General features: G+C 40.9%; 1 protein-coding gene across 1 annotated transcript; it reads left to right on the top strand.

Annotated features, from left to right (window-relative positions):
* The first annotated feature begins 433 nt into the window (after positions 1-433).
* Positions 434-22,748, top strand: MMRN2 (multimerin 2). Its single transcript, XM_054206915.1, has 7 exons — positions 434-912; positions 13,303-13,425; positions 14,486-14,592; positions 15,759-15,827; positions 17,071-17,244; positions 18,366-20,258; positions 21,287-22,748. The coding sequence occupies exons 1-7, from the start codon at positions 635-637 to the stop codon at positions 21,673-21,675; spliced, it is 3,033 nt and encodes a 1,010-aa protein (XP_054062890.1). The 5' UTR covers positions 434-634; the 3' UTR covers positions 21,676-22,748.
* The last annotated feature ends 1,125 nt before the right edge of the window (positions 22,749-23,873 follow it).

Here is a 23,873-nt window from a genome sequence, read left to right as displayed (position 1 = left end):
CGGGTCGGGGAGAAATTGCTCCAACCACCTGAGGGGGGAGATGTGTGTTGCACCACCACAGCTGTACATACCATGAATATTCTGCTGCTAAAGCCAAGGTATTTCAGCCTTTAAATTGTAGGGAAAAAAAACCATGTGCAGACACTGGAGCAAGCAGGTCTGTGACATTTTCTGGCATGGTAATGAGAGTCTGTTACACCGCTTAGTATTTTCTTTCCTTTCTTTTCTCTTCCTTTCCTTTAAGCTAACATCCTTTTCCTGTGCCTGAGGGAGAAGGCAGTTGATAAAAGCCAAGTTCCTGTTCACAGATAAGTTTAGAAGGCAGCCAAGCTCAGAAGTTCCTTGAATAAGCTATATTCCTACCACCTTTTTTTTTCCCCTCTGTCAGAGACATTTGAGCCCCAACAGGAACCAGGCTCACATTGTTCAATAGCCACGGACGTTTCCACAGTAGCTGGGAGGGTCGAAAGCTTTTTCCGCTCTTTGTTACATATCTTTTTTTTTTTTTTTTTCTTCCTTCCTTCTTCCAACTTTCCAGTTAAAGAATATTGCCGGGGCATTCCTGAATTAATCCAGGCTGAGGTTCAGAGAAGAGAACAAGAGACAGGTGTAACTGTGTGGGAAAAAGCCCACGATGCTAGTGAAGCTTTTGCTCATCTGTAATGCAATAGGGTTGGCAAAGCTGGTCAAACACTCAGACTCTCACGGGTACCACGATGGTTCCGTGCACAAGCCACGAATTCATGAGACCTCTGCATACTCCCAGAGAACTCCTGTGTCACGCGAGGAAGATGCTTACTGGGAGGCAGAAGGGCTCAGGGGGGATACTCAAGATTACCCTTCAAGTATGATCTCCCCACATCAGGACGAGAGAGAGGATTTGGAAACTGTGAGCCCACAGTTCCGAAATGGGTAAGTACCCCAATCTCTGTCTTACATGTAACGGTAGTGCAGTCCTGTCTGATTCTGATGCCTTTTTATCCTCTAGATAAAGGACCATTTTCAATAGAAGTTTCTCATTAAAATATATTAGATTCTAGGGACCAATCTATATCCAAACAGGAGGGCTTTAAATGTTTTAACTACAGAAACAGAAAGCTGAATTGCTGTGGAGGATGAAGCCACAGGTGGGACTGTCTCTTTGTCCTAGTCCGAGGAGGCAGAATGGGGTTAGGTGCCAGCACACAACTGGCAGATGTGCAGCTTTCCAGTCCTGCTGTAGCACCATAAAACAAAACGCTATTTCTGGCAAAACAGAACTATATGAAATTAATATACTGACTTTTTTCTCATCACAAACCAATGCTGATTATTTTTGCTGATCATGACAAGTTTTGCCCATCATTGGAATGTGCCTAGCTGCAGGCTTGGGCCTCAGAAATAGAAAGGGAAAGAGAATGGCAGGATGTTAGAAAAATAAAAATAGCAAGGAGTAAATATAACAAGGTAAGGAATAATAAATAAGCATGAAAATGACTACAGATTCAACCCCTCCAAAATGTTTTCATGACAGTGAAACGCTTCTCATGGTAACCTATAGGAGAAGAGTAGCCATCCTGAGCGGAAAAGTCATGTACTTCACTAGAAACATTTCCAAACACTATGATTTTTGTAAGTTTTACAGGGCACGCAAGTAGGTCTCTAAATGTTTAAAATAGATGAAAACAAAGCAGGGCGGTGAGTGCATCTTTTATAGCCCTGATGAATGGGTACTGCACAGCCCTGTTTGGGAGAGCTGAAACAGCAGCACAGAGAGTGCTGTTCACAGCTCAGTGCTTTAGGATACCCTGCTATTTTTCCCTTTAAATGCTCCTGAGGAAAGGTAAAAAGGGAGATGGAAAGAGACTACAAAACCTTGCTCATATCATGCTTGCCTTTCATGCAAACTAAAGTATGTGATCTTGTTTCTGATCTCATCTACATGTAAAATTAAGGCCTGCCTCCTGCATGGTGAGTGTATTCAAACCCTGTTGCCCTTCATACTACATAGTCCCACAAATCTGATCTCCCACCATTACCCTTAAGTCATTTTCTAAAGCTTGTAAGTGTTGACTTCCAGTTTCCTGATGGGTAGTGTTCAATAATGACACGCTCTGTTAATTCACCAACTCCTGGTTAATGCATTTCAGACACTGTCAGAGGACGGAAAACAAAGCCTAAGTGGTACTCTGGACTTGATTGCTGGTTGAAATGCTGAGAGCAATTTGAAAATTCAGTGGTGTAAAAAGGTGCACGTAGAGGTCAGCAAGATGCTGTAATATACTGTCCTAATACGGATTTCTTCCTTTGCGATGCAACTTGTTCAGCACCAGCTTGTGTAATTCAGTTCAGGACCAGCTATTACTCATCCTAATTTCCTCCCAAGAAGAGAAATGCTTCCTCCTTTTATGGAGATAGTTGCATAATGAGTCAAATCATAATGTTCTTCCCAATTATAAAACTATGTTGATGACTACAGGCAACAAAAACGTAGCCTGGCAGTAGTTTTAAGGTATTTGTTCTTTTATAGCGCACACAAGCCCAGGAAGCTGGTACATCCCATGAAAGAAATCTGAGACTTTGAGAAGAATTATGTCTAAAACTGAGGGGAGAGAGTGCAGATAAGAAGGGACAGCACAGCTCCCCTTGTAACCACCCTCCAGATTCCCAAAGTCATTGCAAATGGTTGAAGCAATGTACCTTCAGAGCCTGAAGTCCTCAAGTACTCATGGCCAGAGTACCCTGCTATGCACAGGCAAGAAGTTGTCATGAATCTGGTATCTCACATGTGTGACAGGTGCCCTGGAAAAAACCCTGCGGAACTGAGCTTATATCTCTTAAAGGGGAGAGCAAGAAGAAAAGCATCAGAAGTTCATCAGGAACGGAGAGATACAGGAAGATAAAGACATGCCACAAAAATGCCTGGGGTGGTGGAAAGTAATTTCCTACCAAAGCCATGTCCAGCCTCTAGTTCACTTTTGAAATAAGCGAACACTTTATTTTCAGAACTAGGAAATAAACACATGAAAAAAACTATGGTAATTGTCTCTGAGGTAAAGTTTTGTCTCATCATTTTCTAACAAAAATGATGGGTTTTTCCGACCTTTTGCTATTTTGCCTACGTATTAGAAATAGTGGTTGTTGCAAAATAGTCTTACATTTAAAAAAAAATTAGAGCATTATTTTTCTCATTGCAGTTATTTGAATAATTGAGACCACCGTGACTAACATGTCCAAGGTAATTAGTCAGACAGAATTCTCTGGTTTCTATTTCAGCATGTAAGGTGAAATGACTCCTTAGATCCCAGTCAAATGCTTGGATATGTTACTTTACTAATTAATTCCTCTTAGAATAACACAATTATTCTAATAAGAGTTTTAAAATAAGACAATCAGTGAGACATCACTGGCCTTTAGGTGACTTTTTTTAAAAAGAAATGTGTGGATAATAATCCTTGTTTCAACTATTCTTTATAGGAAGAACTAGGTAACAGTTTAGCATCTCAGCTGTTGCTTTTATCTGAGTGCACCAGAGAAGCTCTGCATGTTCAGTGTTTGCACATGTTAACTACAAAAATCAAAATTATCAGAAAAGGCCAATTTTCCAAAGGAAATCACCTGTTTCTTCCCCCCCCCAGCAGCCGTGCCTCGTACGAGCTGATCAGTTTGAGGTTAAACATTTTATTCTATGGCTGAGGTGAATGGATCCATGTGTACTGAAACTTCCAGCAGAATTAAAAAGGGAAATGAAAGCACCAGTATATGATGAGATCTGTACTGTGAAATTGCTGGACTGTACTAGCGTTTGCTTTAGCAATGGAAGCTGAAGAGTAAAGAACAGTAAGAACAGATTCTGGATTTCATAAATCCTCAATGCATAATAACCAAAAAAGGTAATAAATACATTTGCATTCTTCATTTCCCATATAAACAAGATGCCTAACGCAGAACCTTATAGGAACGCTGTGTTGTTACTGGTGGCTTTCCTGCGTGCGGACACAGGCAGCCAAAATGAGGCTTGAAAATGTGCCTGGGTCATGACCAGATATGTGGAAGTTCTAAAAGTGACCCAATATCAAATAAGAGCCTTCAAGTTTGCATTAGCTCATCACCTACTCTGATACTTACCACTAGGTGTAACCAATTCAACTGCTGTCTAATAAGTCATATTGAAAGGGACAATAAACATGTCAATGAGATAATACATCACTATTGTTATTCTGATAATTGCTACGTGGATGACACACCTGATAGTTTGTGAAAATTGTCCTAAACTGACAAGCCACTTCGGAGATTTTTCTTTCTTTAGAGCCACTTCCATCAAATACTTGGTAATGACGCATGCCTGAGCAAGGCATGGTGCTGAGCCGACCTCAGGGGAGCTGAAGGAGAGGGCCACGTAAGTATACAGCTGTGCGCCCTTCCTCAGGCTGTAGAATTCAGACCTGGGCAGATAAAACTGGAATACATGTCCTCCTCCATACGGCTGTATGAGGGCCAGGAACATGGTGACCCAACCTTTGAAAAGAAAGGTTCCCTGGCCCTGGGAAGAACATGCCATCTTCTCTATACCCTTGCCACGGATTTATATCTGTTGCTCTGAGATCCATGGAAAGACCTCTACTGCAATTATACTTGGAAGGGCTTGTTTTCTCTCCCTACAAAGGGATTATTTCTTAAATCAAGCAACGCACTGAAGCACCACTAGCAGAGCACTGTAGCCCAAAGCTCCTATCTTTTCACAGCATTGAGCACAATTGCAGCCAGCTGGCTTTAATCCAGGTGCCCACAACAAGAAGAACAGTCAGGCTGACACCTCAGATTTCATGCACTTAGTGTTCATATTTAAAAAAAAAAAAAAAAAAAAAAGATAAACGAAGCATCTAAAAGGTACAATTCCACCACATGCTACCACAGCAAAGCCCAAAGCTGCCCGTACTCTCAGTTGACCTGACTTGTGTGGCAAGTAACACTGTAAACCAGATCACTTAAGTGTTCCAGGTTAAAAATAAACTTAGGAAAAAAGCAGAGGTTATTTTTAACTTTCTCCCTCAGTAACCACACTGACAGAGTTGGTCCCCAAATGGACGGCTGACCCAGTAAGGGAGACATGGACTGTGGTGATGAGATGGGAAGGAGCACAGCACCCAAAGCTGGTTTCCCCAGCTATGACAAAGTCTCAGAGACCTTCTCCTCTGTCTTTCCAAAGGTGTAATCATTGCCAAGCAGCTCCTGGTTTGGATTTGCCCTCTGGTTGGGCAGGTGGTTTAGTTCTCTGTCTTTCTCTTTAATCTGCAAACACATGCTCCATCTTGCACCTACTGGGATTTTTCTTACAATTGCAATGTGTTTGCAAAAAATGAAAACAACAATCAAACAAACCAAAACCAAACTCCGCCACCTGAATTATAAATAGCAGAGGCAAGAATCTTCAGCATAAGTAAATCCTTAATTGCATTAACATATTTGGAGGTTTGGACACATGATTCTATGAAGTCACCCTTGGTTACAGGAAGGCTTCCTGATGTCAACCAGGTGTGTTGTTATCTCAGTGAAACACACATCTCTTCCTTAATTCAGCACTGAGACAGCCACAAAGAAGTAGGCCTCTTTTTCTGATTATATGGGGTGTCAAAATACAGAACAACTATCCTCTGAACTATAGACAAGCAGAGAAAACCCAAATCAGTTTAACTAGGGATAAACTTATTCTAGGGAAAGTCAGAACAATGCTCAACCTTAATAGCTTATTTTCTTTGTCTACTTTTACAGGAAAATATCCATTGATTTAATTAAGAGCAGTTTCACACCAACTCATCTATCTCTTCCAAATTAGACAGGGACTTCTCTTAGGAAGCTTACGCGATACTGAAATTTCCCAGCAAAGGGGCATAGAACATATACTTAAAATAAGACACGTTTGGATGAAATGCAGCCAAATGTGATCTTCAGCCCCTGACATCCTGTGAACTAGTGGAATGGCCACTGAGTGCTCAACAATAGCTTCCACAGTGCCAAGTTCATTAACAGAAGCAATGGTTTCCCATCAAAGTCAGGCACTTGGCTCCTTTCAGGACTTCAGGAAATTCTCCAGTTAAGCTTTTGCCTCAGACAGTGACTGCTGACAAAAGCCATCATTCGATATTTGGCTCTCTTGTTGAGCTGCACAGCTGCAGGTGGAATTGCTCCCCATTAGGGTATTTGATGCAAGTGAATCAGCTTCATGGCATGTGACACAGGTGTTATCGAACCCTCTGTGCCTACAGGATTGTTTTATTTCCTTTGTCACAGAGCTCGTTAGTGCAAGCTGCAGCCGTTCATTCTTTCAGCAGATAGCAAGGGATCTCTGGTTTCACCACAGCCACAGAACCACTGTCAGCGCTTCCTACTCCTGCGGGTCAATACCCCTTGAATGAATGATCGGTGGCCGACCCTGAACAAAATCACACCCATGACCAAAACACAATCATGGCAAGCCTTGGCACACCTTGTCTGCACCCTGGATTCATGCCCTCTGGGAAGCCTGTCTTCCCCCGCACCTTTGCCTCGCTGGCATCAGCACAGCTGTGACAGTAGGTGGCCACTGGCTGCCATTCCTGCTTCAAGACAAGGTGGGACAAAGGAGTGAGTGTGCTCTACACAGGGTGAACTTAAGTCTGCAGGAATCAAAAGATGAAATCCAAGTGTAAGCTGCACTCTGGGCGGGCTGTAGAGCTTGTATTGTGGGGAGGATAATATAGATGAGGTAACGGCTGTGACACTTTGTGAAGAGGAAAAACCTCTTCCATTTATTTCTCTGAAATAGCTTGTACAGCAGTTGGATTTGGCTCAAAACCAGCTCCCAGCCAAGCCTGCTTTCTCTAGGGCGTCTGCTCCCAGTGAGGCTCCAGGTTCAAGGCTGTATTTGCTCAGAAAGCCCTCACTGCACTAAGTCTTTAGGATATTCTGCAGGACAAGTCCCAGCTGATAACAAATTAACTGGCACTACTGTTGGAATAAAAGTGGCATTCCACCAGCACTACTCAGGGCTCTGGAAGGCTTCCAGCACTACGGAAATCCACATGTTTCAAACTGCCACTGCCACTCTTTTCAGCCCAGCTTGTTAAGGTAAACCAGAAATCCACCAGCCTGCTTAAACCCCAGGGAAAAACCGGGTGTTTCATGGGATGAGTCACAGGAAGGTGCCAGACCCTGCCTGAGAGGGAGGTCTACCCATCCTAAGGGAAAGGCAGAGAAATAGGAGAATTTCTGCTGTTTAGTTGTAACACAGGGCTGCTCAGGAAGAGATGGAGAATTCACTGACAGACCACCAGCAATCACTAATTGCTGCTAATTAAAAGCCCAGTGGCACACTGTGTTCCCTCAGAGAGCCAGCACCTTTTTCAACAGCTGAATGCCTTCTGCATTCCATAACGAATAAAAAGATACATCTGACTTAAATCTGACTTGCATAGGCCTAGTTTAGATGAATTTAAATGTGATATTTTACCTCTGTTCCTCTGTTTTATTGAGACTGCTTTTTCTTGTCAGTGAGAATTTTGCACTGAGGGAAAAACAGAACATAGATTATTCCATAGCTAATGCCTCATTCTTTTTCTTTTTTTTTCTTTCCACTTCAGCTGGTATAAGCCAGGAGTCACTCTGCACACATTAGCAGAAAATCACTTGATTAAATAAGAACATAGTCTTCTATTGTCATCTTGTAGCACATTTAAGCAGCAATCATTGCTTATCTGGTGCCTTTTGCATTGTATAGAAAAGGAAAGTGTCATGGACCTGAAAAGTTTTGTGCTCTGTCGGTGGTAGGCACAGGAATGGCTGGACAGGAGTTTTCCAAGTAATTATAGAAACTGGCTTTAGAAACAGGAGGAAACTGATGTGAAAGACAATTTGGTTGTACAGCCAAAGGAATAACAAAACTTCTGGAAAAACAACGTCCTGAAGTCCTGAAGCTTTTGTTCAGGCAAAAATCCCACTGGCCTAGGAAGTGTCTAAAATTATGCGTTGCAGTGCCAATCATGAGAATATGTAACTAAGAAAAATAAAGCATGTAAAGTACCTAGCTGAGCTGGGGGACAATATTCACACCATCATGCTGTGATTGTCAGTGTAGCAGTGTATGAAAAAAGCGATTCAATTGAGCAGTGATAATTACTGCAGAGCAGCCATCTCACTTTATCTCCTGGTTCTGTGGGTTTTATTTTATTGGCGCAGCCAAATTCTAGAATCAGAGATAGAACTACTTGCATTTTGCAATGTTTCAGTAAAAGCAAAAGTAGTATCCAACATAAGAAAAAAATATCATTGCTCAGTTTATAGCTTAAAGACCTTAAAGGTTCAAATAAAAGGAGCTTGAGCTAACCTAAAGTTGCTGAATCTTATTTAAATACAGAACACCTTGTCATCAGATGTATTTAACGTCAGACAAAAGAACACACTTACTTCAAAATAAGGCAAAACTGGATGACTCTATTCATATGAAGACTCTATTCAATAAGGAGATTAGAAGAAAGCCTAGAAAAAAAAACCCTAGTCTAGTAAAGAAAATTATTCAGATCCTTTTTTCCTGCTTAAAGAAAAAGGATTAATTTACTTGGAATGTAAAACAGGAAACGCAACTGAACAAATGAAACATCTGTAGCCCTGGATTTGCTAGGGTTCCCTCAAGTGTTGCTCTAACTTGTAGTATTGTTATAAACTTTACCATTCCCCAGACTGCAGAGAAAGCTGCTACTCCTCTCTCCTTGGCAGCAGAGCCTTGAATCAAAAGGAAAGTGCATTAAAGAGAATGGAAGCAGAGGGTGTTAAGCTGGTTATATATTCAGTGAATGAAGCAACAGAATTACAAAGAGGGAGAAAAAACACAGAAGCAGAACACAAAGCTGCTGTGTTCCAGCTGAATAAAGGAAGGGCTACTTGTGAAAGAGCAGCTCTTTGAAACTTCAGAGCCTGATTCAGAGCCCACTGGTGCCAGCAGAAGTAGTCCCGCTCACCTCACTGAACTTTAGTTCAAGCCTTTGTAAGTCTTTAAATTGTTCCACTTAACATTAAAGAATGACATATTTTCCCTCAAGGTTAATACAGCTAAGGAGTATTTTTAGTAAGAAATATCAAAGCTTCCTTGAAGGAAGCATTTGACTAGATGTGCAAAAAATACTGCAATAAAAGTTTCACCTTTGTGCATACATATCTATATTGCAGCTCATTACAGATGGGAAAAACAGGTCTTACTTACTTGTTTGACAAAAGAATAAATTTTGGTAAGCTTCACGCAACTCAAAACCACTGAAGGTTTTTAGTATTAAAACCAAAACATGGTATCACGTAGCACTTCAGCTTTTAAGATCAAGTGAAGGAGAACTAGTGACCAGATACTAAAGAAAAATGGACACAAAGAAATGTGACCACCATTAAAGGAAATTTTTGAGACTATCAAATTCCCTTTTTCTCCATGTTATTCATTCTGCATACTGCTAATAACTGTCCTAAGTAAGCCTCAAGTTGGGATCAAACACTGATTCCATTTCTGATACAATATAAGCCCTTTCTACAAGTGGGAAGCACTACAGGTACGTCCAACTCATTAACAGGTTTGGAAAGGTAATCCTCATGTTTTCTATTAAATTTGTGTGCACATTTACATGTGCAATATAGCAAAAGTAGTCACAGTCATACCGTGCCACATTCTTGCTCACACACGTGTTGATGCACGTCAACACTTGGTTTAGATTTGTATGGCCTACACGACTCAAAGGACGTGTCTGGGAGCAGCATATGGTGGGAAAAACAAATCAGCCCAGCTGATGATTCATAGGGTGGGGATTGTTTTCATTAGGAAAGAACAAAACACTAAAGCGAAAGAATCCTATTTTAAAAGGAGGTTTCCCCACTGAATGCAGACTCCTGCCCGGAGCTGGCGGGCATCCTGCGGGCAGACCCAAGATACTGCACCTCGCAAGGATGCCAGCGCACTCCAGCAGAAGCATCGGGTCACTTTATTTCCCCAGAAAAAAAAGGGCAGAGAGGATCTGAGGGAGTAAAAGCCACTCCCAGCTATGGCTTGCCAGGCACATGTGAGAGGACAGCCTAACGGCAAACACAATGAGAGTCTCTGTTTCAGAACTTTTCATCTTACACCGACCGCTGAAAAGCAATGCAGGCTTATAAAGCCTGGGGGGCACATGCACGGCTCAGAGGCAGACGTCAGCCAGAGCACGTGTGTGGGTCTGCCGGCTTTAACTGAACCGCCCAGTGACACAAGCAGAGCGTTTGACTCTGGAAGAGTAATGATTTAATGAAAACTTGACGATTTGTCTTCTGGTTCTGTCCCATAGGAAAAAAGACTCCCATTGATAATACCCAACAAAAATTTCCTCAGTCACTTGTAAAGGCCTTAAAACTTCAGCTCACGAAAACAGCTGTTTTGGCTTGAAATCACAACAAAGGCTGCAGCAGCCTGCATTCCTGTTCTGCTTTCCCGTTCTGCTTTCCCAGCACTGCAGGCTTTGCCACATTCCTGACCCTGCTTCTAGGAGATGAGGAGTTCTGCTTGCATGGGTGTTTGCTGAAATCACAATCACGTTTTCCTTAAGAAACGGGGGAGCAAGAAAGGCTGTCCATGTCCCAGCAGGCATGGTAAACCATCCCCAGCTAGCCCAGGCTGTCTGCCCTTTCCCTCCTGAGGTTTCCAGCTTCCTTCCCTTCTCCTGGCCGCCTGGCTGCTGTGGCCGCAGCTTCTGCTTTTGCGTGGGACTCAGTTCCCCATTGTTTCTGCAACTCTCTCAGAGGGGCAAACTTTTTCCATATATGCTGATTATCAGAGATTTGGTTCCTGTGTTCCCATTTAAAAATATACTGCCTGAAGTTCAGCTATTCTTTACAGCTCTCCCACACACAATGCTCTGCTCCATTATAACACGAGCTGCAATAAATTCAGAGTACAAGAACCTCGATACCTCCAAATACCCCATCTGACACTATCAGTACTGTAAAAGGTCTGATATTACTTTTGTTCTGAGAAACTAGTGGTGATTTCTTAAGGGAAAGGAATTCAATAGTATGCACAAAGGCATATACTGCGATTTCTAATTTTTCTCCAGGCTTCATTTAAGCAGATACGCTGTGTATATTAACACCAGCAAGCTCTAAGGCTCATAGTAATGGCTATGAGTAACCATACTAGAGGTAGAACAGCAGACCCCTAGAGATGCCAGACAGAGGAGGGAAAAATTCCAAATCATGTGAAAATAGCACCTACTCACTCATCAGATTTACTCTTGGGCATTCAAACTTTCCAAACACTGAATTGCCAGTGGCCGTATCAGGAAGAACAATGTTAAAAAAAAATACCATAACGACCAGTTCTTGTCATCACTAATACACCTGTCACACAGACATCTAGCTCATTTTTTGAGATCCAAGTGGTCTTCAACCAGAACAGCTAATTTCATGACAGTCAGCGAGCTGTTTCCTCTGTGGGTGCTTTACCCCAAGGGAGCGGTGAAGGCCTCAGACCCCTTTTGCAACTCATTTCATGCCAGTCTTCCCTTCTGAAAAACAAGACTGTGATTTAAACTGTGGAGTTTAGCGTTTTGGTTGAGAATAGTGAACAGCCCCAACCCAGTGAGCATCAAGGGATGTTTAGAGGAGCCACAGGTTCTGCTGCAAGGGGAAGAGCTGGATTTCATGGGTCACTGGGAAGATGGAGTCCTCTGCAGCCTGCCTGGTGCCCAGGCAGCATGGGCTGTGGACGGTCACCACTTTAGAGCCCAAACCACAGAGGCTGAGCTGCCACAGTCACCGTAGCACTCTGAGCCCCTTATCCCTCAAAAACTGCATCTTCATTCAAAAAGAAGAACTAAATCCAATCCCTGCTTCCATTTCCCAGACAGGAACCAGAAGGTTAACTGTGTTAACCTGGTAGCCTGTTTGGACCTGTCTATACAGAGACGCCCTGAAAAGTTATGGTGAATTAGCTATAGCCGTGAGGGTTTAATTTCTCTCTCCCCACTACTCAACGCCACCTTTTCCCTAAAGAAGAGGTTTAGCACATTTTGACACCAGTATGTTTTTAAGTGATATGTTGCAACTTCCTAAAGTGCCCCGTGTGCACAGTTTTAGAAATAACCATTGTAGGTGCTCTCCTACAACAGGCAGGACACGTAGCCAAACTCCTGTGAAACACAAGGCCCCAGACTGTCTTTAAGAGAGGTTGTCTGTAAAATGCAATTGTTGGTTCAGTGACCCTTCCTCTGAAGGTTTTGTAGCCAGAGTTACAGAGTGAGAGAGCAGGGACCCCTTATCTCCCTAGAGCTCCTCTGGCCAAACAAAGCCATCACATCCCTTTTCTACTCATCGCTATCCATACAGAATGGCAGGATCCCTTGGTGCTTAACCGGTGAAGTTCTGTAAACACACTATCTGAAATAATGTGTTGAATACATGCATAGTTTATGAACAAAAGTTGCAATTACTAATTAATCAGATGCTAATCATAACTATTTTTTTTTCCATTTCCCATTATAGTTACTACTCCTCACTTACTGTCACTTCTCATCTTAGATTTTAACCATCAAACTTCAACCAACAGTACAGTTCCATGTCTTGACTTTAAACTCCTGAAAAGGAAGAGGCTTACCTACACTCTGGAATTAACAGTTGCCTATATAATTCTGACTTAGAAAATCTACCAGACCAGTAAAACTCATTTGTCCTTGCTAGAAGCATAAAACTAAAACCCAAGAAAACAACTCTCATTTTTCCAATATTGTTTTCCTGCAGGTGATGGGAGAAATTACTTCAAAGCTAGTCTAACTAATAAAATCCAATCAGTTACTATATTATCTTGAAGAAGTAATACTTAGGGAGACACTGATTATTAATGGAGTTTATGTTGGATTAAGTTTTCAGAAGCAGTCTGCTTCAACCTGATGAGTCAGTCATTAGGCATCTGAAATGGCAACATGCCGAGAAAGGCAATTTGACACTTAAAGTGACATTAACCTGCAGGTTATCATGGGTTGGAAATTTCTTCTGCTAAATGAAAGGACTGGAAATGGAACTAATGCATCAAAGTTCAGACAATCAACCCTTTTGTAACAAACTGAGATAAACATCCCAAATGAAAACAAATGAACTAGGAGTGGAGGGAGAAGCTAGCATTTTCCACTTTCCTCATCACCCAGCTGACAAAAACGGGAAAAAAAAAAAAAGAAGAAAAAAAACCCAGAAGGCCCTTCTGCATTTCACTCTTCCTTGGCAGTGTTACAAGCACAGGCTTAAAAAGACATTTCAAATTCCTTTCCCATGTCTTTCTTCCACTAGGAACTGGTGTTCCTTCCTGCAGTCTCGGCTGGTAACATACATAGAAGCCTGCATGAAGGAGAAGTACATTGTCAATTCCCAACAGCCCTGTCTAACTGGAGCACCAGACTGCCAGAAGATCATGTAAGTACCCTAAATAAAACCACCGAACAGAATTTTGTCTGAAGTACCTAAATAATATTTTCAGAAGTATTTAATGACACATTTTAAAAACAATTAAAAGCATTAACTCAGTTTAATACCAAAGTGATGTAAGGTTCTGATTTATGTACCTCAGGTGATCAGGCATTTAAGTAACCTGGGAGAACAACTGCCTTTCCAAGCCATCAAGTACAGGACTGCAAGGTGATTAAGTGATTTTTCAAATCCTCCCACACGCTTATTCAGAGAAAAGTAAACAGAGACCATACTTTTTCCATGATTTTCAGGTCATAATACCCATGCAAAACTCAAAAAAAAATCTCTGCCTGTGGCCATCAGTGAGACTATTTACATGGCAGGAGTCAGAGATGTGCAATTGCCCAAGTGCTTACTCTCCTTTCAGAAGGACTGGCTGCCCAAAGGGTACTGCGGAAGCCCAATAGTGTACCTTAAGGCACCAGCACTGACTCATTTTTTAAGTTTGGATACCTTGAATCACAACACACCTTTGAAGTGAAATAATATTTAATACTCATATGTTTTCACATCTACGTAGTTACTTAATTGCAAAAATGCTTTTGCTATTTGTTAATACAATTTCTTTCTCTTTCTCTGAATAACAACCAAAAAAAAAAGTTTCACGATTATTTCTAGTGAAGTTTTTAACCAAAGTTGTATCTTCCTTGGTAAGAGTGAAATTTAGGAATATTTGTTTAAAAAAAAGCATGAGGCAGAGCACTGGAGCCCTGCTCACTGAATAGTAGCTACCTTTATGTCAGCGTGTAAGAATTTGCACACATCTCCTGTTGCAGGAAATAGTCCTGAAAGGCAATTTTATGTAGGGGAAAAAAATTGCTGTGGACTGCCCAAGTGTTTTACTAAGCAGCAGTCATACAGTTTATGACAAATTTCTTTACTGTGTTCTGCATTAGTCATCTAGGACACACTTGGCACCAGACTGCTGCGAGAGTCAGCGAATTTACCCCAAGTGACACCAACTGACAATAACTTGGAGTCTAATGCCCAGACCCTTACTCCCCAGGTACAGGACAGCTCTGAAGCCAATCTATCAAGTGAAACAGAAGGTTTTGAAGTCTTTGCAGTGGAAATGCTGCCCTGGATTTATCGGCAAGAACTGTGAACAGCATGGTAAGGAAAGCTAGAGAAAAAGCGTGAGAATTAATGACTAAACGCCAGTCATGGTGGCAAGAAATAAGTTTGCCTATTCATTTTCCCTCTTTTTTTTGAGAATTAATGCCTTATTTTCTTTGGATTGCTATGTCCCAAATCACCGGTACCTTGAAACAAGGAGTAGTTATAATTAGCTGCAATTAGTAGCTAATAGCATTAGCTACTTATTCTTCTGTTAGAAGCACCTTTGTAATCTTTACCCATGGAGAAAGGTGCCCAGGTTATTACTGCCACGGAAGCTCTAGCAATAGCCTTTACAAACAATAAACGACTACAACCCGTTGTGCTGCTGAATAATGATGCATGTACCTGCTAAGTAGAAGAGAGGGGAGACAGTGTGGTTTAAAAACCAGAGCGCTTCATGGCATTGGCAGGATTTAGCAAGTAATACACTAAAAGGAAAAAGAGAATTTAAATGGATAAAAGGTAATTCCCTCTAGAAATTAAGGCAACCATAACAAAAAAGGCAAACACCTGTGTGAAAATTTTCACACAATCTATGTCTAACTCACCTACAGACTCCACACATAAAATAGGAGTGCCTTTTTTTTTTATCTCTGTAGGTTTAGCTTCACAGATAGCTTTTATTCATAGACTTATCTCTAGGTGGTGCCCCAGCCTGACCTTCATTTATAATGTTGTAAAGATATTACCAAATACAGTGCTTCTAGTTTAGTCTCTCCTTCGTTACACTCATTGACTGAAACCAGTTGCTCCATCTTTATCTCCTCATTTGTACAGCATCACTCACTGTAGTTGGTGCCATCAGAAAGTTCAGGTAACTGTGGAACAAGGAAGAGGAATTTGCAGATCTTTTGATAGGAACCCCCAGGAAAAAAAAAAAAAAGCCCAGATATTTGCAATAGACTCATTTCTTAAGAGCAATAATGCAGCATCACCCCACCCCTACTGCATAGCATCACCGTTTATGCAATATGCTAGTGCAGTACCATAAGCAAGTAAAATCGTCAGACAAGATGTTCTTTCCATAAGAAACCTGCAATGCAGAAGCCTGTCTCCACATCAGTCACACTACACATGAAATTGCCCTGCGATGCCTTGCTAAAGTGTAGTAGCTTCTGTGTCTAAAACATTTTCACAGATGTGTTACATCTCAATTGCAGATCCCAATTTTATTCCAGTGCCAGGAAATCAAACTGAAGGACGGGAAGAGGAGGAGTTCTCAAACCACAGTATGTGTTTGAAGTCATTTTGCTTGCCGTTCTTTTACATCTCAGTCACAGATCAGAAAAAAGAGATCCATTTTTAGCTGCAATTTTAACAAGATAAGCTATGGACAATATCTCTAGTGAAAGTATTATTTGGGAAAGCTTTTACACAACTACATTTATTGGCATAAATGAGGGCTTTTGGTATAAGACTACATGAATGCTCTAGACAAAGCATCCAAAAAAGTTTCAAAAGTTGTAAGCTGGCTGGCCATCAGCGATACCTCGTGAGAATGCCAGCTGGTACAGAGTGCTAAACCTTTCAATGGCAGGGATGTTCAACGTCTTGCCCTGCTATGGTCTTTCACAGGAAAGCACATGTCTTACCAGAAAAACGATCTATTCAAAATGCTGTTTTAGAGCATCTACCCAGTAGCTTTGAGATTGTTATCACGAGGTATTGTAGACTCCTATCTCATGCACTCTATCCTACCGATCTAAGCATCCAAGAAGGACCTTTCCTTACCCTCTGGGGAAGTGGTGTGGCTTGTGGTGCTATTAAGTATCTTGTAGCAATTGGCTTTAGGGTAGTGTTGCAGCCCTGAAAGGGAGTCCTCTTTACATTATGCTCTCAGCACTAAATGAATAAGCAGTTGCTTTACAGGACTTACTTAAGTTTATAAAACCATTAGATTGAAATGTCAAAGGTAACCCTGGAGGGTAAGAGGCTCCCAGGATGGTACAGTTGGGATATATCAGTTTCTGCAACTCTCAGTGTACACTTTGAAATCTATAGCTAAAATTAGCAGGTATTTATTTAGAATAACATCAGTTAAAGGCCCCCTCAGCAAGAGTCAGCTCTGACACTTACACCCTATGCTTCTGATTCCTTAGTGAAACACCTCAGTTGCTCTTTCATCCTCTCCTTTTATTACGGGTGGTTAAACCTTGCTATGCTTTCAGTCAATTGGCTTGTAAGGAATTATTATTCAAGAGCGTGGGGAGATTTTAAATGAAAAACATTTTACTGCCATCATGGCTAGCATGGCTGCAGTTCTTCTGTTAATATTTAAATATATTAGGTTTTCATCACTGTTGAAAAAAAATCTTTGCAAAGACACCGCGAGTTTAGGTGCTATAAATCAACAAACCTCCTTAAAAGTCAGTGCAAAAAGTACACAGGTGTCCTCAGAGGTCTTGTAGGAATACCTGTCACCTGGTCGCTGCACTCCGTTGCATGACTTTGTTTTTTTAATCTTGTGATTAGTGTCAACACCTGTGGATTCAAGAGAAATGTTGGAAGTCATTCAAAATCATGAGGCTTTACTGGATGATCTTCAAAGTGATATTCATCAAGCAGTCAGCAACTTAGGTGACTTACAGAGACTATTTGAAAACAACGGTACAAGCATGGTGTTAGAAGTGAACCAGAGCAATTCAGGTGAGAGGTCTGACACAGAACTATCAGCCTGCCAATAGGCCATGTAAAACCATGCAGATCAGAAAGAAAAATTGAGAACAAAAATACCATGATATCCCTTGGTCTGCTGGTTGTTTCTAAAGAGAGCAAAAATGGATGCAATTCCAATACAAATGAATGAAGCAAAGTCAAGAGTAATTTGAAATGGGAAATGAGATGAAGGGTAGATTCCTTCATACTTTTCTGGAATTTCAGAATATGCCTTAACAACAGAATAGAGGTTGCTTATACTTTGAATTTGTTAGCTTACTTTTCTGCTTCTATGGCTTCTTCTTGTCTATGGGGATACGGAGTTTAGGGTTGGCTTTTGTCCTTTTTTCATACTCATGCTATATAGTCCAAAGTGTGGAATACCAAACTGGAGCACGTAAAACAAAAACCAGTAACATTCGACCCTTTTCTGGAACATTATTCCTGCCATATATAGGAGTGGGAAAAAAAGAGCTACCAAATTTGACCTACTAATGGGAGCCATTGGCTTGCAGAAACATATTCTAATGATACAGACTATTGTTGCCAGTGAACTTCAAGGCACTCAAGTTTGAACATTAAAGTCAGAAATCAAACCTTAGTATAATTCACAGCTAGTGCAGATACTTCACAGATCTTTCAAGTTATTTACTCCTGCCTGGAATAGTCAGCTGTTAAGATGCTGTATAACTTTGTGAAGTAGAAGGTGCATTGTAGAAAGCATCAGAAAAAGAACAATGTTATGAGACAGTCAAATAAGCAAGAGCTCACCAGATAAGAACTGTTGTGAAAACAGGCAGTTACAGCCACTTACAAAACTGCTTGTCCAGGTGTTTCAAAATGCAATATTTTTATTAATTAAATAGAGCAGTCAATAGATATCTAAGTTATCGTCTGCAGACTCAAAGACACAATGTGCTTCACAGTAACTTTGATTTAAAATTAGGCTATTTTTGCAATTGTCAAAATTTATCATGTGGTCAGATTTTGGGGAGTAAGATGGCAGTTACTATAGAAAAATACACAGTTGAATTACCCTGGCCAGATTAAGATGTGTTCCAAAAGCAGAATTTAAATTTAATTGAATTATTTTTTTAAAACTCTGCTAACAGATCTACAGGAAAGGCTTCTGCAGCAAGTTCTGTTTCCCCATGTGGAGAATTTTCTACGGAAACATTTTACCCCTATGTGGGCAAGCTTCAACAGAAGCTTACAAAACCTCTCGAACATGGTAAGAAATCTGTCCCATGACGTGGAAGCCAACAAGAAAAGCATAGAAAGATTCCAAGAGAGCACTGTGCCCAAGAAGGAATTCCAGGAGCTGGGAACTAAGTTTGAATCAAAAGTTCAAGAAAACGTAGTGAAAGTTGATCAGGTGAAGAGAGATATTGAGAACCAACTGCAACTGCAGCAGGCTAATATTCACTACAATCTCACCATGATCAAGGCAGATACTGACACAAAGCTCAAGAAGTTTCATAAGATACAGCAGTCCCATTTCTTAGCTTTCAACAACAGCATAGCAAACATGAAACAAGAGCAAAACAATCTCGAAAATAAATTTGAGACTTTGAAAAAAAATTTAACAGAACTCTCCTCACATCATGGTCCCAAAGATGAAAATACCCAGTTAACCATCAGACAAATAAATGACATGCTAGCAGGGCACGCAAAGCAGCTTAAAGAACTTTATATGGAGTCAGATGTGGCCTTTCAGAATATTGCCGTTTTAGAGAGGTGGTTCAAGGAGTTAAAAAAAAATATCTCAAAGTATAGGCCAGATGATCTTACAATAACTTTAATGGAGAAATCACTTATTATGGAAGAAAACAAAGCAGCAATGGAAAGGCAGATCTCAGAGCTCAACTATACCCTCTCAAATCTTCGGGAAAACTATTCAGATCTGTTGAGGTACATGGAGGAATGTAATTGCCAGAGAATATCTTCTGACACTGATGTACTGGAGGAAGATTTAAAGAATATCACTTATTCCCTTGAAGGCACACAATCAAACTTAAGGGACACGAAACACTTAGAGTCAGTTTTCAGAGATCTCTTGAGGAATGAAATTGAAGAGCTCTCCTCAGCTTTTCCATCTATCTATCAGTCCCTTAATCTCCGTCAAGAAGAAAACAGACAGCTTCAATCGCAAGTTATGGCTTTTTCGGAAGACATAGGCTCCTTGAAGAAGAAAGATGAAGAAATTCATCGATACATTAAGTATCTCAACAGTTCTTTCAGCTCTCTTTTGCAAGATGCCATGCGGCATGAAGGAGCACTGGAGGCTTTACTGGGAGAAGAATTTATGGAAATCTTGTTTGAAGAAGATCCTAGTATCCTAATATCATCAGTATTTCAGCTGCAAGAATCTCTCAGGCACATCTCAGATAAACTCCAAGAACAAAATGTGACTTTAGAATCTCTTATGAAGAGATTTCATCTCTTGGAGAGAGGTCAACAGAATAATCATCATGCTCGTATATCTCCTAAGCATCCCACAGAAGAAACGCAGACATCCTCTACTCTAGATGAAGTTAGCAGTCAACGCAGCGTCGTAGAACATATGGAACCTAACTACGAGGCTGCCAAAGATGACTCCTTGGATAGCTCAGCTTATAACGATATCATGACTCTGAAGAATGATATCAAACACCTGAGCCTGGCAATCAAGAGGCACGAATCCAGCTGCAATCGTACAATAGCAAATGTAATTGAGCCACTCAACATTTCTGTGGAAATTCTCTCAGCAGACTTCGCAACCATCAAGCGGAAGCTGGAGGAACATCTGCTGATTTTTAAAAAGCTATTTGGAAGCAATGAAGAATTAGTTGCCTCAAATGTAAGTCTGGATGTTACAAAGATTCAGTCAATGCTGACCAGAAAAGGGAGAAGGCAACAGAAAGGTCAAGACAAGCAGAGAGACAAGAAAAAGCCTGAGAAGCACAGAGAAAATACACAAATGATAAGTGGAAGAAATACAGTGCAGACAGAACTTCTGGAGAAAGGTAGGTTCTTTCCTTTTACTTACTCATGTGCAGGTCTAGCTTCTTTCTGGGCCCTGCTGTAAGTTCCACACACAGAGCACGTTAGTTGTGAGACCTGTCAGCATCTTGTGGGATGCTGGAGGGAGAAATTCTGGCATCATTTACATCTTTTCCCCTCCATCAAAATAAACAGTTTGAGTGAGAACCAAGTTGAGACACTGCTGCACTTACGCTTGAGGCCAATAAAATTATCCCCATTCTAGCTGCTGGGAAATTGGCCTTGAACTAATTCACCTTCAGATGTTTAGAACACAAGTTTTGTTTGTGGACGCTCATGTTAATGTAGTAGCAGCTTTCTCTTTTGAAGCTGATGGGGAGCGCTAGGCTTCCTGGTCTTGCTTCTTTTTCCTCTGTTGTATGAGTCCGGAAGAGGCGTACTCAAAGCACCAAATCCTTCCAAGCGTGGACAGATATATTAAGTGACCTGCTATAATTTGCACAAGTGGAACAGGGAGGACTGACCAGAGACCACACGCTCTTTCTTATGGCTAAGCTTCAGAGGCAAGTTTTCACCTTATATCACTTTGGCTGGCCAGTTCCCTTTCCCTGTAAACATGTGGCCATAAGCACCTCGCAATTAAAACCACCACAGCTTTAGCACTGGCTTTTATGATGTAGCCCCTGTTATAGACATATAACATAGAGCAAAAATCAGCCCTTTTAGGTATCCGTGCTGCAAAACTGTAGTTAAGACTAAATAAGCAGAGACTGTATTTCAAACTAATTTATTTTTAGGACAGAAAAAAAAAATGCCTCTTTTTTTTTTTTCTGGGTGGTCTCAGCCTTATACTTTTCCAAAAGTAGTGGTTCAGATATTTCCAGGGAACCATTTGATCTCATCCCAGGCACGTGCCCATTTCAAACATTTAGCTCTACAAAGGAGCATGTAGAAATCAGGAGTGGTAGGGCTTCACCCTATCACCCACCCTGACAATCCCAGAGGAAGAAGAGTGCTCACTGCTAAAATCCTGTTCCTCTTTCTCTTTCAGACTCATTGGTGGCATTCCACGTAGCATTCCCAGGAGGACCAGATAAAGAAAAAACTCTGAGGTTTAATGAAACTTACCTCAATTATGGAAACGGCTATTTCCCTGAACACGGCTACTTCAAAGCACCGCATAAAGGTGTCTACCTGTTTGTCATCTCTGTGGAGTTTAGTTCAGGACCAGCACTAGGACAACTCTCCTTCAGCCGGGGGTACAAAAGAACTCTCTCAAGTAGTCAGAGGAAAACACCAAATGGAAACACCATGACTACTTTTGCTATGGCCGAAATGGAGAAGGGGGAGAAAGTATGCTTTGAATTGCTGCAGGGCTCTGTAGTGAAACGGAGTCCACCTGGGACAACAATGGGTGGATTCCTAATATTTAAAACTTGAATAGTGACATTTTGTTTTATTGATATCTTTCCATAGATGCAATGGATCAATTCCCTATTGCTTCATCTGTGATGTATTCAATCCTACTGCATGTGTTTAAACATAGCAATACCCTAGATTTGTCTTCATGCTTCTTTTCTGGAAGTGTTTGGCTTTTGATTAGTTGCTTATGAGCAGCAATGGGATTTCCTTTCAAGTGATAAGCTAATGGTTTGGACTCCAAATGTATCAGCACACACGTTCCCAAATCCTTCCACTGTGAGAATTGTACCTCATTAGAAAATATGTTTTATGGGACTTTCTTCACTTACAGCACAAATAATTTCTCCTTTCCCATGGCAAAAGAGTATTCTCCTATGGCAAAGACCCCCACCATTGGCAAGGAAAAAATTTTAGGAAGGACTGTATGTATCAACTCTCATATTTTGTAAATAGTAGCTTAAAAACAACAAGCCAGGACAAACAATTTTACCTTTTAGTTCTCTGTGGACCACAGGCAGTCACAGACTGTCTTGGAAACTTCGCAACTCACTCCAACTCAATGTTTCAGTCTGTGCACAACATGAACACTAGAAGAGATCGATCAAACCCAGTAAGATGCGCCCTATGCTAGTATTTGTAAGCAAGTATCTTAGAAATGGCCTGTTCTTTTTGGTTATGGACCTGTGTTGTACTTCAACTACACTGCAAAAACTTAATAGTAATATAACATTGCTATGATGAATTACACCTACATTTAGACATTAGGAAAATGTCAACAATATTCAAACATTTTTGGTGAAAATGCAGTTTATTTCTAAAGATAATCCTGAAGAATATCGTGAATTCAGCCCACAGTTCAGCACTTAGTAAATCGTTTAAACCCAAGCAAGCAAGCAAAAAGAGACAAGCTCATTGGTCTGCTGTCATTGTTGAATATAAGATAAATTTATAATTACAGTAAACCAAAGTGTAGGATTTCTGAACTGTGGAGTTTTTTTGAATTTCGAAAATCTCAAGATGACCATATCTGGTCATGTCCTAAACTTTTCTTCTGTCAAATAAAATATCCCAAAGGCTTTCATTTTAAAGAAGTTCAATTTTTGTGGTATTTTCTTTGTCTATCCTATTGCCTTGCACAATAACATTAAAACAATGAAATTTGCCAAAATGAAATGCATTTAGAAATTCCCAGTATTTCTGATGAAAGAGGTAAATTCTTATTATGTACTTTATGCCTTTTTAAGGTAGCATTTTCTGACAGAAATCTATCCTGCTAAGGGGTTTTCTCCCCACCTAAGTGTATGCTAAGCAACACTAAATACAAAATTATTAAAACACGCATCAGTACCGATATCACTGCACTCCAGATCAGTTTGACAAGCAGACAACATGTACCTTTTGAAAAAAAGCTACCAAGCAGTTTCAGCTGGTGACTTGCTGAGAAGATTGTTATTCTCCATCCTGAAAAATCCAACAAAGCAAACGACTGAAAATGATCTCCCATCTACTCCTAGCCAATGGTGATTTTCACACGAGACTAACGGGACAAGTCTCCCCATTTATCTAGCAGGGAGCCACATCTGGCACTGCTCCACAGCAGGCAGCACAAAGTGCCCGCACGCTCCGTGTCATCTTCAGTCCCACAGATCACTCAAATATTTCAGGGAAGAAGAAAAATTTCAAGAGGTGAAGTGTCAAAAAGGAAGAAAAGCAACAAATTGTAAGATTGGATTCTTTCAGTACAAAGCTACTACGCTGGGGTGACCCAGATGATTTTACCAGTGATGCTCTGACTATGGGCTTTTGTGGTGGCAGCGTCCTGCAGGGCCAAGCCAAGTGTGCTGTCTAGGTCTGGGTAGCTCAAGGAACACCCCAGTTGTGCAGCTACCAGATAAGTTCCACAATTAAATACAGGCAGGGGATATATATACATTTAAAAACACTTTTCTTGGTTTTAAAACTTTAACAAAAAGTGTCAACTGGAATGAAAGCCACACAGCTACCTGGAAAAGTAGGCAGTAGACAGGATTGCAGTTCATCCAGACAGGACTTTTAAGGGTTTAGCATCCTTGTGCTTACCAGAGTTTACTTTTGTTGAAGAATAAGCCAGGCAAGTTCAGAGATCATCCGCTCCAGAGTGAACACAATGTTAATATAAAGATGTTTTCATATTTGTATTCTTCAACTATGCGCTTAAGTTAGCCACCTGCATATAC

This window comes from Rissa tridactyla, chromosome 6, assembly GCF_028500815.1.
Source record: "Rissa tridactyla isolate bRisTri1 chromosome 6, bRisTri1.patW.cur.20221130, whole genome shotgun sequence".
Classification (NCBI taxonomy): Eukaryota; Metazoa; Chordata; class Aves; order Charadriiformes; family Laridae; genus Rissa; species Rissa tridactyla.
Note: the sequence above shows the minus strand (reverse complement) of the source record. Positions and strands in the feature narration are given on the sequence as shown.

What these genes read in the sequence shown, in the direction of transcription:
- MMRN2 (XM_054206915.1), top strand. Translation starts at nt 635, where the DNA reads ATGCTAGTGAAGCTTTTGCTCATCTGTAATGCAATAGGGTTGGCAAAG. An exon ending in CCAGACTGCCAGAAGATCAT is followed by an intron (nt 13,426 to 14,485) that starts GTAAGTACCCTA and finishes CTTACTCCCCAG; the next exon opens with GTACAGGACAGCTCTGAAGC. An exon ending in GACAGAACTTCTGGAGAAAG is followed by an intron (nt 20,259 to 21,286) that starts GTAGGTTCTTTC and finishes TTTCTCTTTCAG; the next exon opens with ACTCATTGGTGGCATTCCAC.